An 18,872-nucleotide genomic window follows, 5' to 3' on the forward strand; every position below is an offset into this window, starting at 1 on the left:
TTAGTCCATTCATTGTATGTAAAAAGTTAAGCTGGTTTGCTCGGGCTTAGTAAAGGTACTTTTCCATCAAATCCCCAAATCACATTGGGAGAAATGCTAGGTCAGATATGAGGATGCTGCCTGCACCCCGATCCCACTGGTGAGGAAGGTCACTGTGCATCGGAACGTGGTTACCTGGGAAGACCATCTCTTGCTTCCTCGCTGGGGTTTGTGTATTCTTCTCTCTTTGGTCTACTCCACCAGCTGGTGAGAAAATCTGGGTATGGCCATCGATGGACAAAGGTCCCTTAAATCTCAAGCCCACATGATCTATATCTCATTTTATCAGTTCACAGGAGTTTCTGGTATCAGCACAAATTATAGTAAAAATGTTCTATTTTCCTATATAATGATTCCCTATGTATATATGTTAGGGACCTCATCAGAGAGAGAGGTTGTGGGCCAAGGCAAAACTTAGATATCCCCTTTTTCCCTAAAGCGATCTAACGGCACCTCAAATCCACTATATGGCCTAAAAGTAACTTACTCGGTACATATGTGTGAGGGAGTTTATAGTTTATAGTTCATAATATGCTGTCTATGGCAGTTCAGTAACTGCTAGTTAGGAAGCCTGCGACAAGTGTTAACAGCACTTTACCACTACCTACAACATTTTTTTTTTTGCTTATTTTCTTCCCAATTCATCTGACTCTTTTTCCTCTTTCCTGCCCATACCTTAACTCCAACAACCAAATCTGATAAAATCCTTATAACCTGTTTTTCTTTCCACATGGCCCACAGATTTTAGGATCTATCAGAACAGGCCTTTTATATGACTGTGCCTGTATAAGAAACTCATGAACTTGGTTCAAACTTACTTTGAAAAGACTGCCTATTTCTCTCTTATCCTTAAAATCTGGGTGGCTGGGGCGGAACTGGTTTCTCACATCACACTTAGAACCAAAATGTTACCAGGTCATCACAAAATAGAATTCTTTTAGAGTAAGGGTTTAATTATTTTAACTTTGTAATACATTTGAAAACAAAGAATATATAAATTAGAAAAAAAGAAAAGAAGTAAAACTTACTGTTATTGGTACATCTTTTGTTCCCCGAATTTAATTAAATGAAGGTTTAAAACCTTTTTCGGTAGATCTGTTAAAATTGAGGAAAAGAAATATTTCTTAAAAAAGATGTGTTTTAAACCAAGTTAGAATCTTTACCTTGTAAGACATCAAATTGAAGCTATCAATTTGTGAAATACAATGACAATAACATTAATAAAAAGAAACATTAGGTGGTAATTGCTTTACTCATAAGGACATTGTGTATTATAAGAACTGTTCCCTCTTAAACCAGATTTTTGAAAACCCCAAAATATACACTTTTTTTTTTTTTTAATGAGACAGAATCTTGCTCTGTCACCAAGGCTGGAGTACAGTGGCGCATTCTTGGCTGACTGCAACCTCAGTCTCTAGCATTCAAACGATCCTCCCACCTCAGCCTCCTGAGTAGCTGGGATTACAGGCATGTACCACCATGCCCAGCAGACTTCTGTACTTTTTTTTAGTAGAGATGCGGTCTCATCATGTTGGCCAGTCTGGTCTTGAACTCCTGGCCTCAGGTGACCTGACTGCCTCCACCTCCCAAAGTGCTGGGATTATAGGCATGAGCCATCATGCCCAGCCTCCAAAATATTATTTTTTTAGTGAACTCAGATATTACTAATCTTTTAGCTTTTCAGCAAAACATAATGAAGCAAATTAACAATTTACAATGTAAAAATATATTAAAAGCAAATCTAACTTTTAAAGATGTGGTTTATCTTAACTACATTTTATTATATATATAGTCCATATACATCCCAAATTACAAGTACTCTTAGTTTTCCTTAGTAAAATTCTTTACTTGGTTGTTTTAATTGTAGAATTTGAATTTTCTGAACAGCTGTGACAAGCTTTTAACATTTTGTCATAATGTAATTTAATAAACTCACATCTAAACAAAATCCAGAAGTAAAAATCAACATTGAGCATAACTGAATCCATGAGCAACTGGATTAAGAAACTAGAAAACTACTTTCTGCCTCAATCTTCCATTTAGATGACTTAAATTATCCCATGGCCTTGTTTTCCAACCTGGTAAGCAATGCCACCCACCCCTCAGAGAAATGGGGTATAAATTGGTAAATGCACTGAGTCTGAAAAGATTTGTACAAGATCATGCAACCCACTGCGAAATAATGTTAAAGCTGAATTACAAAGTATAGTAGAGCACTGAATACAGGGATTTAAAAAAATAAAGAACAACAACTCCATAAAGACTCTTTTAAAAGATTTTTTTACCTTGTGTTCTTAGTGTACCAAAATCTAACATTTCAGTTGAGGAATAAATTCCAGGAGCTTGGAAAAAAGAAAAGTCAACAATTATTGTTCACTTTGCCAGAGTAAGCTACACTGAAAACAAAACAACTTTTGATTTCATCAGTTTTCTACTAACCTGTTGTCACTTCAACCTCAACAGGAAGAATGATAAACTCTGTGCTATCTGAAGCATTGGTCTTTATTCTTATGAAGGCTGTGTGATTATCTGCTTCTCTAGATGAAAAACTGGCTCTCATCACTCCCTTGGTTTCATAAGGAGGAATTTCCTGACAAGTTAACAGACCATAATGTAGCACAGCGTTCGTAATGGAGCAAAACCACCACAGTTTATTGAACTGGATGACACTGACTGAAAGATGAGTATTTTATATACCTATTAATACAAAATGCATTGCTAATTAAACCAATATGTAACACACACTCCATTTCTGGAGAACTTTAAAATGTGAAAAATGTGCTGCTGTGAATCTATTAAATATGATATTAAAAGTAGGCAAAGTAAAAGAAGTCAAATGATCTGAAAACAAATTGTCAGTTACAAAAGGCCCATTAAAAGGTAAAACTAATCTACAAAACCAGTTATTTTTTAACATTCTAGTTCGTGGTGTTTGTGTATATAACTCAGTCTTGAAATTTAACCAACAGAAATGTCACCATCAGAGGAAAATACTTTTCTAGAAGTCCACAAGAACCTCCATAAATGATAACCAGCAGGGCTTACACTGCTCTTTCCTGGAAAACCTAACAATGCAAAGCTTCTCTAGGAAATCCACAGTTTACCAACCGCATTCATGTAAGACAGCACACATTTTCAGTCCTGTAATCAGAGAACATTTATATACTAAAAGGAAGACTTACTGGAAAAAACATTCTGAGGGGTAATCTCTTTCCTGGTTTTAGAACAACACGGCTCCCTGGGGACTACTGGAATTTCTTCTCTGCACAAACCTTTCAGCATATTTTAGGAGATTCCTGTATTCTAGAGCTTAGTGGGCCTTCACTTATCCCTATGCTCTTTTTAGTCCCAAAGCAGAAAACAGGAGATTGGAACCCTCCTAGGATCGGAGGGATGGACCATCCACTCCCCAACTCTAGGGAGTTGCTTTGGTCTCTGCGGTTTTCTCATATACACTGAAATAGGCTGGAGGTGAGGTCACAGCCCGTTGGCTTTTTTCTCAGTCTAAGTTTGTAGGAATAAGAATTACTGTACCTTTTTTTGCAGCCACTAGGACTATAAAAACATTATGCTATTCTGTTATCATTCATTATCATTCTTGACTATTTAAAAATCTGAATTCTCTATTTATTATATACCAATTATATTTCACAGGAAGTTCTTATTCTGTCTAGAATAATAATATATACAGATTCAGTAGTCTGAATTTAATCCTCCGAAGCATTGCTTTATAAATGATTTTTCACTCAAACACCATAATTTCAAGGTGAAACATTTTTGTGAAAGGACATAAATAAACTGTCCATTGCATATTTCTTTTTGCTAGTGTGTTTCTATATTCTGAGAATTAACCAAATTAGTGGCTGATAAATTTGTTTCTAAATGTTTATATTAACACCCTAAAAATGTAATCTCCACATCTCTTCCCTGGTCAAGACTGGTCAGAAGACAGAATCAAGAGGCTGTGTGTGTGTAACAGCAGTTAATAAAGAAACTCTGATTCTCAAACCTTATTCCTGGTGGTAAAATTTGTGTTCCTCCAATTAGAGATGAGCAGTGATCTGAGTGACCTGCGTATGGAACTGAATTGACCACGATTGCCTTCTCCCTCTTGGATTAAAGCATGTAAACATTTTTAAAACTCTCACATGGCAAGAACCTTTACAAATAAGGTTCTCTTACATATCTTTAATTTGGTTAATATTGTTAAATATTCAACAATATTGAGGGTGAACATAGATCACCTTCAAGAATTAAAAATTTTCTAAGTCATCACAGGTGCTTGCCTAGGTTCCCTCTGCAAGTGCCACCTCCTTTACCAACGGTGAATATGAACGTTCAATTACTTACCTTCAAAAACAAAACAAAACCATAACGAATCCTTCCGACATTTTTTTAATCCTTTACTTTTTTTTATGTGTAAAGCACATCATAAATTATCATACTCAAAGAAAACTTTACCCATATAATTCTGAGAAAGAATAGCTGAAGTTACTTTCCATGTAGTGGGGTAGAACTCCCACCAATTTTATTTGCTGCCCTTTCCAAAAATTACTACTTATATTCCTTCCTCACGCTCTCCTCCAATTTTCATATATACTTGACATAAACTAACATTAAGACAATGATTAAAGAGAAGTCATCCATATTTGTTCAGCCTATAAGGAGTTAAGTATTTTCCAGTTTAAGAATAATTGGTTTCATGGGAGCACACACAAGAGAAAACCAGGTTACAACTCACCCACAGTTTTCTGGTACCTCCTTGTTGACCCGTTGGGAGTTCTAGGTGAAGGTCTCCTCCACTAGAGTACATTTCTACAACCTGGGGCAAAAGAGCACACGATGGCTAAGTTCAAAGTCATATTCTCAAAGCACGTGATTGCTATTACAGAGAAATAATTCTGACATCCTAATTGTTTATCACAAAACATTCAAAAACATTTAAAGATACAAATGTAGGATATGTATCGTATCACTAAATTTAGTGCTCTGTATGTGTAAGCAATAGTGGTATTTTTAATTAAGGTAACTTAGAAAATTTTACTTAGAAACAGTGTAAGTATAATAGTTGTTCCAGAGACCAGATTTTAGAAGTAACAGGATACTTTTTTTTTTTCCCAAAGGGAATAATTTATAAAATTACCAAGTTTTGGAAACATAAATTTTGTTTTCTTATAGTAACATAAAGTGCTTCTTTATCCATACATTTATAACAAGATCCAGCAGTGGATCTACCATAACTGTGAAATGGTGAAGAGTGTAAATATTATTTTGAGATATATACAACTCTAGTGGAACATGAAAATATGTGGTTTCTACTGGAAGCAAACATATTTCTGTGGCTTATGCTTAAGCTTATGATTTTTTAAAAAACAGCTTTATTATCACTGATGTAAAATAAATAACACCTATTTAAAGTATACAACCTGATGAATCCTGACGTATGTGTTTGGGCATAAAACCATCACTGTAATTAAGATATTAAATATATCCATTATCACCAAAAGCTTCCTCATGCTTTGTGCAATCCATTCATCCTTCTCCGTCCCTTCTTATTTTTCTAGGCAACCACTGATCTGCTATCACTTCAGACTAGCTCATGTTTTCTGGAGTTTTATGTAAATGGAATAATAGCATATATACTCTTGTGTCTGGCTTCTTTTGCTCAGTGTAATTATTTTGGGGTCTACCACATTGTTTATGCATTAATAGTTCACTTCTATTTGATAACTACATTGCAGTTTTTCAATACACACACTGAAAGGACATTTGAGTGGTTTCCAATGTCTGGCCATTATAGAGAAAGCTGCTGTGGATACTGAGTACAAGTATTGGTGCGGACATCTGCCTTCCTTGCTTTTGGGTAAATATATACAAACAAAATGGGTCATAAGACAGGAGACTTTTCTTTAAAGGTAAGTTAACTCTAGCTCTTAAAAGAAAACATACATTTAATTCAATTACATTTGGGGTGAAGCTATGAGAAGGGGTGGAAAACGTTCACTTGTTTCATCACAAGAAGTCCTCCAGGAGTGAACAAAAAAGAAAAAAGCAAGAAAAATGGCAATTCTTCAGTATAAGCTTAAAGATTTTTTGTTTTTTTGAGACGGAGTCTCTGTCGCCCAGGCTGGACTGCAGTGGTGTGATCTCGGCTCACTGCAAGCTCTGCCTCCTGGGTTCAAGCGATTCTCCTGCCTCAGCCTCCTGAGTAGCTGGGATTACAAGCACACGCCTCCACGCCCAGCTAATTTTTGTATTTTTCGTAGAGATGGGGTTTCACCATGTTGGCCAGGCTGGTCTTGAGCTCCTGACCTTGTGATCCACCCGCCTTGGCCTCCCAAAGTCCTGGGATTACAGGCATGAGCCAACCTGCCTGGCCCCTTAAAAGGTTTTTTTTGTTTGTTTGTTTTTTGGTAGGGGCTGGGGAGTTGCTGCTGTAAAAGTAATGCATTTACAAAAGACTGATAAGCTGTAGATTGTATTATTTCTTGCCTCCTGATTTATTACAGTGCTCATCTATAGTGCTTATTGTATTAATAATAGCACCTTAAATGATAGGACGACTGGAAAACCAGAAAACATCACATATTATTTCATTAATCTTTCCAGGTATCAAGCAAACAAGTATAACAATGCTTAAAAACAGAAGATTAGACCAGGCACAGTGGCTCATGCCTATAATCCTGGTACTTTGGGAGGCCAAGGTGGTGGTGCTAAATTGAGCCCAGGAGTTGCAGTCCAGCCTGGGCAACATAGTGAGACTCTGTCTCTGCAAAAAAAATAAAAAACATTAGCCAGGTGTGGTGGCGTGCACCTGTAGTCTCAACTACTCAGGAGACTGAGGTGAGAGGATTGCTTGAGCCTGGGAGGTCGAGACTGCAGTGAGCCAAGACTGCACCACTGCACTCCAGCCGTGCCTGGAAAACAAACAAACAAACAAACAAACAAAAAAACCCCAGAAGATTAAAAGGTCACCTACTGATAACAGAGAAAATGAATAAAGAAATAGAGACAGAAAAAGCCTAAAGTACAAAGTCCAAGAAATAATTACATTAAAACTAGGAACCTGACACATTATTTTTAGTCCAGTGCTATTTGTTCTAATTTAGTATAGTTTAGGAAAAAAAGGAAGCCAAGCATTATATACAGAATATATTATGTGTAAACAAATTCTCACAATAAATGTTTCTGTGCCCGCATGCTTGCATGCACACAGAAAGGTCTAGAATGACACATACAAGGTGGCAAAAGTGGTGTCCATGAGGAAGGGCCTGGACTGCAACTGTGCTGTCTATGCAATAGCTATCAGCTACATGTGGTTATTTACATTTAAATTAGTTGAAATAACATTTCGGCCACCCTAGCAGAATTAAAGAGCTCAACAGTCACACGTAGCTAGCAGCCACTCTTTTGGACAGAGCAGGGAAAGAACTATTCCATCATCACGGAAAGTTCTGCTGGACAGCTAGACTGGGAAGCAGGAAGTTAAAAGGGATGTTTTTGTTTCACTCATGTTTGAATTGTTAATATTTTTTTCCTGAGAACATACTCATGTGTTTATGTTGTATAATCAACAAATCATATGCATTTTCTCATTTTACAGTATTTTCTTATTATAATATTGACAAGACTAGTGACACAGAAAAACACCGGACTACGAGGTTAAGAATGTCTTCCTAGGTAAACAATCTATATTTGTGTTTAAGAGAGCAGCTTTGGTGTTCCATTTGCTCTCTTGTGTAAATCTTGAATTAAAATGTTTTAACTGGAAAAAGACTACATGAATTGAATTCAAAGTGATCATTGTGCTGGGCGATAGCTTGATAACTCCAAAGGCTGAGGAGAAAAGGTACAGACTGCAAGGCGACTCCAGCAATTGCAGACTGACCAACATCTGTTGAGTCCTGCAAGCTCCATCCTTGTGGTGTGGCCACCACAATGAGGCAGCAGCCTTGGAACACTCTGGAACAGCCCTTCTACGGCAGAGCAGGCAACTCATGCAGCCGGGTCTACCGGAGTAAGAGGTCAGGCACAGTGGCTCACGCCTCTCATCTCAGTACTTGGGAAGCTAAGGCAGGAGGAATGCTTGAGGCCAGGAGTTCAAGGCTGTACTAAACCATGATCATGCCACTGCACTCCAGCTTGAGTGACAGAGTGAGACCCTGAACCCCGTCTTTTTTTTTTTTTTGGAGTCTCACTCTGTCGCCCAGCCTGGAGTGCAGTGGTATGATCTCGACTCACTGCAAGCTCCGCCTCCCGGGTTCACACCATTCTCCTGCCTCAGCCTCCCAAGTACCTGGGACTACATGCACCCACCACCAAGCCCGGCTGTTTTGTGTTTTTAGTAGAGACAGGGTTTCACTATGGTCTTGATCTCCTGACCTCGTGATCCACCCGCCTCGGCCTCCCAAAGTACTGGGATTACAGGCATGAACCACCGTGCCCAGCCTTTTTTTTTTTTTTTTTAAAGGAAAAAAAGCAGCAAGAATTTCGGACATTTCTATATAGCTTTGTAATAACGGCCAGAACAGGGAAACTACACCATTACCTAAAGTATCAAAAGGACGTAAACGACAGGATAGTGAGGATAAGAGGGAATACTTTCCACCTGAAAAGCAGGACATAAGAGCAGGTTTTTCTGTGATGCAGACATCCAGCTACAAAAATTAAAACTGGGGCAGAGTACTTTTATCAGTAGCTATCTTCATCCAGATGTTGCCAAGTGTTGGGGAGCGATTTCTTTCTTGCTGCTTTCACTTATCATTTCTAAGCATTTCACTATGCAGGCTCTGAACACGTCCCCTGGTTCTTTCTCATTTCCTCTTCCTTTGTTTACAAACAGTTATACCAGGGTGGTCTGGGACAACCATTTTAGTTGCCAAAGCCCTACACTTACCACAAGATACAGTAGTTTTCCTCCACCTGTCATTTTCAAGCTGCTTTAAGTCCTTCAGTGTTGGTCCGAAAGAACTCTGGCACCCTGGACTATTCTAGAAAGCATTCACATCTACTTTTAACACAGACACCACCACTAGAAGCCAGAGAGGTTGCACATGTCACACAGTTAAGTCCCTAGGATGTAAGGTATACATTTCAGAAAATCTCTGAAGGAATGACACTGGCCACTCCCACTGTGAAAGAGACAAGGAGCTGGTGAGGAGGAATTTCACACTTGAAAACAATTACTACTAGAAGATTAGGGAAGACAAGAAGTTGAATTTTTAAAATAAAAAACAAGTTTGCTTTTAATCATAATTCTATATTACTCTTTCCCTGGATTTTAATTTCTAGGCTGCCATCACCAAAACTGTATTTCCAGAAATAAACTTGAACTGTTTTAAACAACATGGATATTGGGCCAGAAGGTGTTGAAATGCAGGAAAAAAAAAAGCAGCCTTGTGTAGCTAAAAACTCTTCTTTAAATGCAGAGCTGCCTAAACTATAACACCAGAGAAGCCACAGTTATTTTAAAAATGATTCCAAAATTCAAAATCCAGACCACTGTATTCCAAAATTCAGACTACAGCAAGCTGTACTAAAAGTAATACCCCTCTTCAATATACCTATAAAACCCTATCATTTTAAATAGTCTTGGAAACTGTAACAAACTGAGATTTCATGCTAAGACATTAATTCCCACCAAAATGAAGCTGATTCAAAATCAGCATCATAAACTCACCTGTAAAGGCTCACTGTGAGGGTTGTGGATGTTTATTATAGGTGAGAAACTACTATTCACAGGGACTCTGGCCCCAAGGAATGGCCTCAATCGATATGGATTTGGAACTCCAACACCAAATACCTGTTTCGGTGGAGGGAAAAAAATGCAATTTTAGTTGTTTTAAAATTAATATTTTAGTTATAACTGATCTAGGGAGACTGGCAAATCTAATTTATATGGAAAAATATTAACAATCCCTTTATTTAAAAAAAAACCCCACAAATGTTGTTTCTGTACATGATTTGGCTACATATTTGATTTACCATGTGTGTGAATTTAGAATGATTTCTTTAATGTATTAGAAATCGAATAATAGTCCTTCAAGAAGGCATGCAATAGACAAAAGAAGAAAATAGGGAGTCAAAAGATTTCCTGACCCCAGCCATCAGAAGATGGATCCACCGCCCAGGTAACTTCTCAAATACCAAGCCTAGACCCAGCTCATTCCCACATGGGATGGCCCTAGGATGACTAAGCAGGGTAAACCAGTAATTCAAATGATATTATTAATATATTGCTATTTATTAAGTGTCTATGAGGTGCTAGGCACATATACAATAGTGAACAATTCAACAGTAAAAAAACAGATAATGTGCTGGGTCTCATGAAACTTATATCGTAGTACTGGAGACATTCGACTGGATACCAATTAAAGATTTTTTTTAAAAATCCCGGGCCAGGCGCGGTGGCTCAAGCCTGTAATCCCAGCACTTTGGGAGGCCGAGGCGGGCAGATCACGAGGTCAGGAGATCAAGACCATAGTGAAACCCTGTCTCTACTAAAAACACAAAACAGTTAGCCGGGCTTGGTGGTGGGTGCGTGTAGTCCCAGGTACTTGGGAGGCTGAGGCAGGAGAATGGTGTGAACCCGGGAGGCGGAGCTTGCAGTGAGTCGAGATCATACCACTGCATTCCAGGCTGGGCGACAGAGTGAGACTCCAAAAAAAAAAAAACATACATACAGTAGGGCATGTATAGTACACTGCTGGACAAATATGAGCAATTATTGTTAAGAATCTTTGTTTTTTTTTTTTCTTTTAGAGATGTGGTCTTGATCTGTCACCCAGGGTGGAGTACAGTGGTGTAATCATAGTTCACCGTGGCCTTGAACTCTTGAGCTCAAGTGATCCTCTCACTTTAGCCTCCTGAGTAGCTGAGGCTACAAGTGCTCACCACTGTGCCCAGTTAATTTTTAAAAATGTTTTTTGTAGAGATGAGGTCTTGCTTTGTTGCCCAGGCTGGTCTTGAACTCTTGGCTTCAAGTGATCCTCCCACCTTGGCCTCCCATAGTGCTGGGATTACATGTGTGAACTACCATACCCAGCCTTAATAGTCTTGATATACAAAAATCTTGATTCACAAACAGAATAATAGCTGATATACAAAAAGATTTACTATGTGACTCCTACATACATTAACTTTCCTTAATGACCTAAACCAAAATTCTATGTAAAAATAAGTTTATAAAAAAAACTTACTAAAGTAGGCACATATGTTTTAATCTTGACACTATTATCAAGCGTGCTTCATAAGTGTGTAAAAGTAAAAATTAAACAAGAACGTGTAAGTCAGTATGAAAATACTTTTCACTATTGTCAACCAATCTTAGATTATTAACACTTTAGCTGTCGCTTTAAAATCACCTGTTCAGTCTGATTTGAATAGAGATAGTCACTGTAAGTATAACAATGCTCTAAGTCTAAACTCCTACATTTTCTGTTATCCTCTGAGTTCCTGAGTTCTTAAAAGGCTGGCATATAAGGCAGAGGTAATAATCATATTGTATAAAATAAGTTTTAATTCTGGCTCTTACCTGGTAAGTAAATACCCCATGATTAGATGTATTAATAAATAAAGTATTTTCTACATTTCCTACTACTCTTGCAAGAAAAACTACATCAAACGATGTATTTCCTCCTGGAAGAATTTTCTGAAACAGAAAATAAATAAAGTTAAATTCATAACAAGAAAAAAAATGATACAGCTCAAGTTCCTGAAATAAGTATCTTAGAATCATTTCCATAAACTAGATTTTCCTTTAAAAGTTTAAGCTTTAAGTTAGCAATGGAAAAGAATTAAAAAGATGTCTTCCATATTGAATGTCTACGGTCACACATCCTTTGTCCATTAGAGCCACAGCCTTGAACAACAGATGGTCTCCTAGATTCTGTTCATTTAACAATCCCTAGCCTGGCATGAAGTACCTAATTACAGGCTGTTTCATGATCAAAAATCAGATATAGGTTGCATTAAAGCTGAGCTTTTCATATAGATATACTACTGTACTACTAAGCAGTGACTTGTTTTAGCCTAAAGAATAAGCCCAGGCCTCAACCTTCTGAAATTTGCCTTCCATCCACACAAGAAACAAAATGTCCCGGCAACTTAAATAGGAAAGAAGGCAGGGGGTGAATGTATGTACAGGAACTCACTCCTGTTACTTTCTGCAAATTGAGAAGGTCACTATAGTTAGTTAAGTAAAATGTTATTACCACAAAACAATAGGGCTACTCCCACGTTCAAGAGACTGAAATTGCGGTTCTGCACCCTGCAACAAAGCCTTAAAATACATTTTAATATGTAAAGCCATCAACCTGTCTCATTCTGCCTCTATGGCTAGAATTCTAAAATGCTACCTAAATTATAGCTCAAAATACATGGTAGTAGGACTCTGGCTTCACCTTAGTCTGAAGAAAGATGTCTAGACAGAGTATGTCTCCTACATTACCACCAACAAAAGAATAATTTACAAGTTGTGAATTTTTGTAATTATTCTTTTGTTGCACTACATTACTGTAATATAATGCAACAAAAGAATAATTACAATAATTCACGACTTTTCTTGAACCCATCACAGAGTGAGATTATCAACTAGTCCAAAACTGTAGGAAAGGCAAGCACTTGCAAGGATGGACGGAATGGGAATACTGGCTCACCCTGGGCAGGGAAGGGAAGAAGATGAGGCTATTATACAGGAGTGTCAGCTAAAAATGCAGCTAACATGTTTACACATGGCTAGAGGCTGACTGTGTAAACATGCACCGGAGCACAAAAAGCCTGCAAACTGTAGATACTGGTGCTATTCACACCGGAGCCAGAAATTAGCAACAGAAAGACATCTGGCAAACCCTCGAATAGTCTGAAATTAAACAACATGTTTCTAAAATTAGCCACGGGGGAAGTAAGTAGCAACAAGAGAAATTATAAAATATTTTGAATTGACTAGAAATGAAAGCACAATATTAAAATCTGTAGGTTGCAAGTAAAGCAATACTTGGAGGAAAATTTATAGCATTACATGCTTATTTGGAACAGAAATGTTTCACATCAATAATCTACATTTCTGTTTTGAGACACTAGAAAAAGAATAAATTAAACCCAGAGTAAGCAAAAGGAAAGAAAATAGAGCAAAAATTAATGAAACAGAAAACAGAAAGTAGCAAAAAAAAAAAAAAAAAATCAATAAAACTGAAGCTGGTGCTCAAAACTCCGTAAAATGGATAAAACCCTACAAAGAGTGACTGTGATAAAAGGGAGAAGTCAAAATATAAGGAACTAAAATGTAGATATCACTGCACACCCTTTACACACAGAAAGAATGATAAAGGAGTATTACAAGCAACTCTATTATGCCCATAAATTTAACAGCTAGGAGAAATGGACACATTATTTGACAGTCAGCTAGATATGACACAATCTGCCAAAGCTCATTCAAACTGAAATAGTCCTGTACACAGTTAAAATTTAATTTGTTGTTTAAAATCTTCCCACCAAGAAAAGCCCGAGCTTAAACGATTTAACTCGTGGAAATGAATTCCCTACCAACCATTTAAGAAAGAAAGAATACCTACGTTACATAAACTTTCCAACACACAGGAGAGAACATTTGCAATTCAGCATTACCCTGATATCAGGACCACACAAAGACTTAAAAACTATAAGCCAATATCCTTCATAAACATAGAAACACAACTTTCTACAAAGTAATGGGAAACTGAATCGAGGCAAGATATAAAATGGGTAACACATCTTGACCAAGTAGTTGGTTTTTTTTTTTCCATGTTGTGCTTTTTTAATGTTCAATTTATGAAAAATAAGAATACTTTTTTAGTATTAGCCAATATGCACACACACAGAATTTCTTTTACAATATTAAATGTTTTACAAACCTTTCACAACTCGCTCAAACCTTCGGCTTAAAACAATCCTGTAACCCTCTAAACAAACCTGCCCCTACCAAATTTGCCATATTACCTTTTTCCAAAACACCTTGGATGTAAAACTGTTTCTTAAGTAGTCTCAACAACATGGAACAATCCTAACTCTTAGCAACTTTTAGTTTTGGTGAAAAACTTGGTAAATGTAAACCAAATATGAAATTCTAAGACCCTCCCCTACCATCTGAATGAACTCCTCCTCTGGGCCAAGAACACTTCCGAGTTAATCAGAACATCTAGTTCTGGCATTGTGGAAGAGGGGATTACACATGACTCATTATATACCTCCAGCATTAACATTAACACAAACATTAGGTCTGAAAAGAAACATTTACAATCTATTTCCTCTGAAGCCTGCTACCTGGAGGCTTCTTCTACACAATAAAACTTTGGTCCCCACAACCCTTCATCTTGACTCAGCCACTCCTTTCTACTGCTGATCTCTTCTAACCAACTACCAACTGTAATGTGCTTAAACCTGGCGAGTGTGGTTGCTCAAGCCTGTAATGCCAGCACTTTAGGATGCCGAGGAGGGTGGATCCCTTGAGCTCAGGAGTTCCAGACCAGTCTGGGCAACATGGTGAAACCCAGCCTCCACCGAAAAAAAAAAATACAAAAAACTTAGCCAGGCATGGTGGCAGGCGTCTGTGGTCCTAGCTACTTGAGACACTGAAGAGGTAGCATCACTTGAGCTCAGTGGGCAGAGGTTGCAGTGAGCCAAGATCACACCACTGCACTCCAGCCTGGGTGACACAGTGAGACCCCATATCAAACATAAACAAATTAATTAAAAAGAATATGTTTAAACCTCCCTATGACCTGGAAGCCCCTCACTTAAGCTGTCTTGCCCACTCAGATCAAACCGATATAAATCTAACATGTGTTGACTTATGTAGTATGCCTCCCTAAAATGCATAAAAACAAGCTGTGCCCCAACCGCCTTGGGCACATATCATCAGGACCCCCCTGAGGCTGTGTGACAGGCATGGCTGTAACCTTGGCAAAATAAACTTTTTAAATTGACTGAGCCCTGTCTCAGATATTTTGGGTTCACAATTAGTAACCACAGGGATTGAGTGGAGGTGCCCCTGATCTTTGACAAATCTCCTGTCAGTGCTTGATACCAACTTGATCTATCCTTACTGCTCAAACCAATGAGACAATTTGCTGAGGCCTGGGGGATCCCCTCCCTCAAGAGAATCCCTAATATCCCCAAATTTGGTTGACATCTAAAGTTTATTTTGCTGTACAACTTCTTTTATGGAGTTTTGCTTGCTTCCAACAGTGAAGGCAAGTTGTCTTGCTTCCATACTGATAAAAGGCAGGTAACTCCTTTCTGGAGTTTCAGCTCACCTCCAACAAAAAAGGTGAGTTTGAGTTTCTTCTTGCTTCTAAAATGGCAGAGAGCAGTCTTCAGCCAGGGCTCCATTCCTAGGTTAAGTAGCTGAATTGGGTTTCATTTGTTTTGTAAATTCTCCTTAATGACTAAAGGGTACAACTGACAACCGGCAACCAAGTAGTTTTTATCATCTTGGAAATGCAATTCTAGTTCAACATTCAAAAATCAAATCAATGTAATTTACTTAACAGACTAAAGAAAAAGCACAAGATCATCTCAATAGCAGCATGTAATTTGACAAAATTTAGTATCGATTCATGATTAAAAATCTCAGTAAACTAAGTCAATAGAAGAGAACTCCCTCAGTATTATAAAGAACATCTGCAAAAACCCTAAAGAAGCTTGTCCATTTTGTGGTCCATGGGCTGCATGAAGCCCAGGATAGCTTGAAATGGGCCCAACGCAAATTCGCAAACTTTCTTAAAACATTAAGTTTCTGTGTGGTTTTTTTTTTTTTTAGCTCATCAGCTATCATTAGTGTATTTTACGTGTGGCCCAAGACAATTCTTCTTCCAGTGTGCCCCAGGTAAGCAAAGATTGGACACTCCTGCCCTAGGAGCTACCATAGTATTTAATGGTGAATGACTGAATGCTTTTCCTCCAAAATTTAAAACAAGGCAAGGATGCCCTCTCTTATGACAGCTATTTAACACTGTATCAGAAGTGCAAAGAGGGCCAGGAGCGGTGGCTCACGCCTGTAATCCCAGCACTTTGGGAAGCTGAGGTGGGTGGATCACAAGGTCAAGAGATTGAGACCAGCCTGGCCAACATGATGAAACCCCGTCTCTACTAAAATTACAAAAATTAGCTGGGTGTGGTGGCACGCGCCTGTAGTCCCAGCTACTCAGGGGGCTGAGGCAGGAGAATCGCTTGAACCGGGAGGCAGAGGTTGCAGTGAGCAGAGATTGCGCCACTGTACTCCAGCCCATTGACAGAGTGAGACTTGATCTCAAAAAAAACAAAAACAAAGTGCAAAGAAGCATGAAAAATAAATAAATAAATAAAAGGCATTACACATTAGTACAGAAGAAAATCAGTTTTATTCAGATAACATGGCTTTCCGTACCGAAAATCCCTATAAAATGCTCCTAAAAGAGTTTTAAAAGTCATGGGAATCAAGGTCAACATATAATGATCAATCGTATCTCCATATACCAGCAATGAACAAATGAAATTCTAATTTTTAAAAACATACTATTTAGGATAACACACGCACAAAGAAATACTGAGGTATAAATCTAATAATGTGCAAGTTCTGTGAGCTGAAAACTATAAAACATTACTGAAAGTAACCGAAGAAGACACATAAATGGAAATACTGTGTTCATGGGTTAGAAGACTCAATATTAGATGTTAGTTCTCCTGACATGGATTTACATATCCAATGCAAGTGGAACCAAAATTTCAGTCTAAGGAAAAGTAACAACTAAATGCAATGTGAAATAGGATCCTAAAACAGAAAAGGCAGTACATTGATAGAAAAACTGATGAAATTCATAAAAATTCTTTAGTTAATGGTATCATATTAATGCTAGTTTCCCGGTTTGAAAATTGTACTATGATTATATAAGATGTTAACATCAGAAGAATGTTAGAGTGAGGAATATATGGAAAGTATTACTTTTCTGTACATTTAAAGTTAATTCAAAAGAACATGATAAAATCTCAGATTTTTTTTTTTTTAAAGAAACTGATAGGCTGATTCTAAAATTTACATGATAAAGAAAGGAAGTAAGAAAAGCCAAGGAAATTCTGAAACAGAAAATCAAAATTGGAGGAGTCATAGTGTCTAATTCTAAGAATTAATATAAAGCCACAGTTATCAAAACAGTATGGGCTGGTGAAATGACAGGTATTTCAGAGTCTATTAGAACGTATTAGAACATAGTGAAGAGTCCAAAACCAGACTCACACATACACAAGGTCAACTGACTTTCAACAAAAATACAGTGGGATTTCAATGAAAAGGATAGTCTTTTCAACGGACAGTCTTTTTCAACGGATAGCCTAGGCACAAACGAATATCCATATGCAAAACAAATCAAAACAATCCTCAATCCATATCTTATACCATAAACAAACAGCAGCTAAAAATGGACTGTAGATCTAAATCTAAAATCTAAAACTATGATGGTTGTCCCTCAGTATCTGTGGGATTGGCTCCAGGACTTCATGCAGATTCCAGCATCTGTGGATGCTGAACTCTCTGCTATCAAACAAAGCAGCATTTGCATATAACCTATGCCTATCCTCCTGGCCATGCACGTATCTCCCGGGGAAACTTGAAATAATCTCTACATTACTTGTAATACTTAATACAATGTAAATGCTATGTGAATAGTTTATACCGTATTATTTGTCTGAACATGTATAGACAAGAAAAGTCTTGTTCAGTACGGAAGCACTATTTTTTTTTTTTCCTCAAATAGTTTTGACCTGCAGTTGACTAGATCCATGGATAAGAAGCTCATGGCTGCAGAGGGCCGGCTGTACTTCTAGGAAAGAAAAAAATGGAGAAAATCTTTGTGACTTTGGATTAGGCAAAGATTTCCTAGCTACAACTACCAAAGCATGACCCATAAAAGAACAATTTGATAAACTGGACACCATGAACATTATAAACTTCTGCTCTTTCAAAGATATAGAAGGAAAAGGTATGACACAAACTGGAAGAAAAGACTTGCAAATCACGTATCACAAGAAAGACTTGTATCCTGAACACAAAAGGAACTCTCATGAACTCAGTGAAAACACAAACAACTCAACTTAAAAAACAGGCAAAAGAACTGAACAGACACTTCACCAAAGAAAACATATAGATGGCAAATAAAAAGATGCTCAACATCAATTTTCACTGGAGAACGCAGGTTAAAATAAAAATGGCCTAATACTGTACACCGAGCTGAATGACTCGCATCACAGAACACACAAACCTCAGAATACAGCGTGCTAATAGCAACGTGGGGCAACCGAAACTCTCACATGTTTCTCATGGGAATACAAACGGGTACAGTTGTTATAAAAAAAAAAAAAACTGTTAAAATCTGTATGTAAATATTTACAGTGGGTTTAAATAATAACTCCAAACTGGAAACACCCCAAAAGTCTTCAACTGGTGAATGAATAAACACACAGTGACACTGCCAGCCAATGAAATACTATTCCATAATAATAAAGTGGTACAAATAACTGATACAGCCTGCTACACCAACCAATATGAAACGCATTATGCTAAAAGAAAGAAGCCAGACTAAAAATGCTATATGCTACATGGTTCTATTAATACAATCTTCTGGAATAGGCTACACTCAGTGGTTTGAGTTGACCAAGTTGTTGATTATACGACCTTATGGGTTTGTCAAAACTCAGAACTATATACTAAAAGGGTGAATTTTACTGCAAGTATATTGTAACTTAAAAACAAATACATATAGAATATATATTAAATATATCAGTGTGTGTGTGTGTAGATACACACACACACACATATATATATA

General features: G+C 37.5%; 1 protein-coding gene across 1 annotated transcript in view; it reads right to left on the reverse strand.

The window, feature by feature from the left end:
• TMEM131 (transmembrane protein 131) overlaps positions 1 to 18,872 on the reverse strand; it is a 185,822-nt gene that overhangs the window by 79,216 nt on the left and 87,734 nt on the right. The window contains 7 exon segments of the mRNA XM_017871809.1: positions 1,068 to 1,094; positions 1,097 to 1,134; positions 2,325 to 2,381; positions 2,479 to 2,629; positions 4,781 to 4,861; positions 9,719 to 9,841; positions 11,573 to 11,689. Of these exon segments, the coding sequence (XP_017727298.1) occupies positions 1,068 to 1,094; positions 1,097 to 1,134; positions 2,325 to 2,381; positions 2,479 to 2,629; positions 4,781 to 4,861; positions 9,719 to 9,841; positions 11,573 to 11,689 (594 nt within the window).

The sequence above is a fragment of the Rhinopithecus bieti genome, unplaced genomic scaffold (assembly GCF_001698545.2).
Source record: "Rhinopithecus bieti isolate Rb0 unplaced genomic scaffold, ASM169854v2 scaffold_6935, whole genome shotgun sequence".
Lineage (NCBI taxonomy): Eukaryota > Metazoa > Chordata > Mammalia > Primates > Cercopithecidae > Rhinopithecus > Rhinopithecus bieti.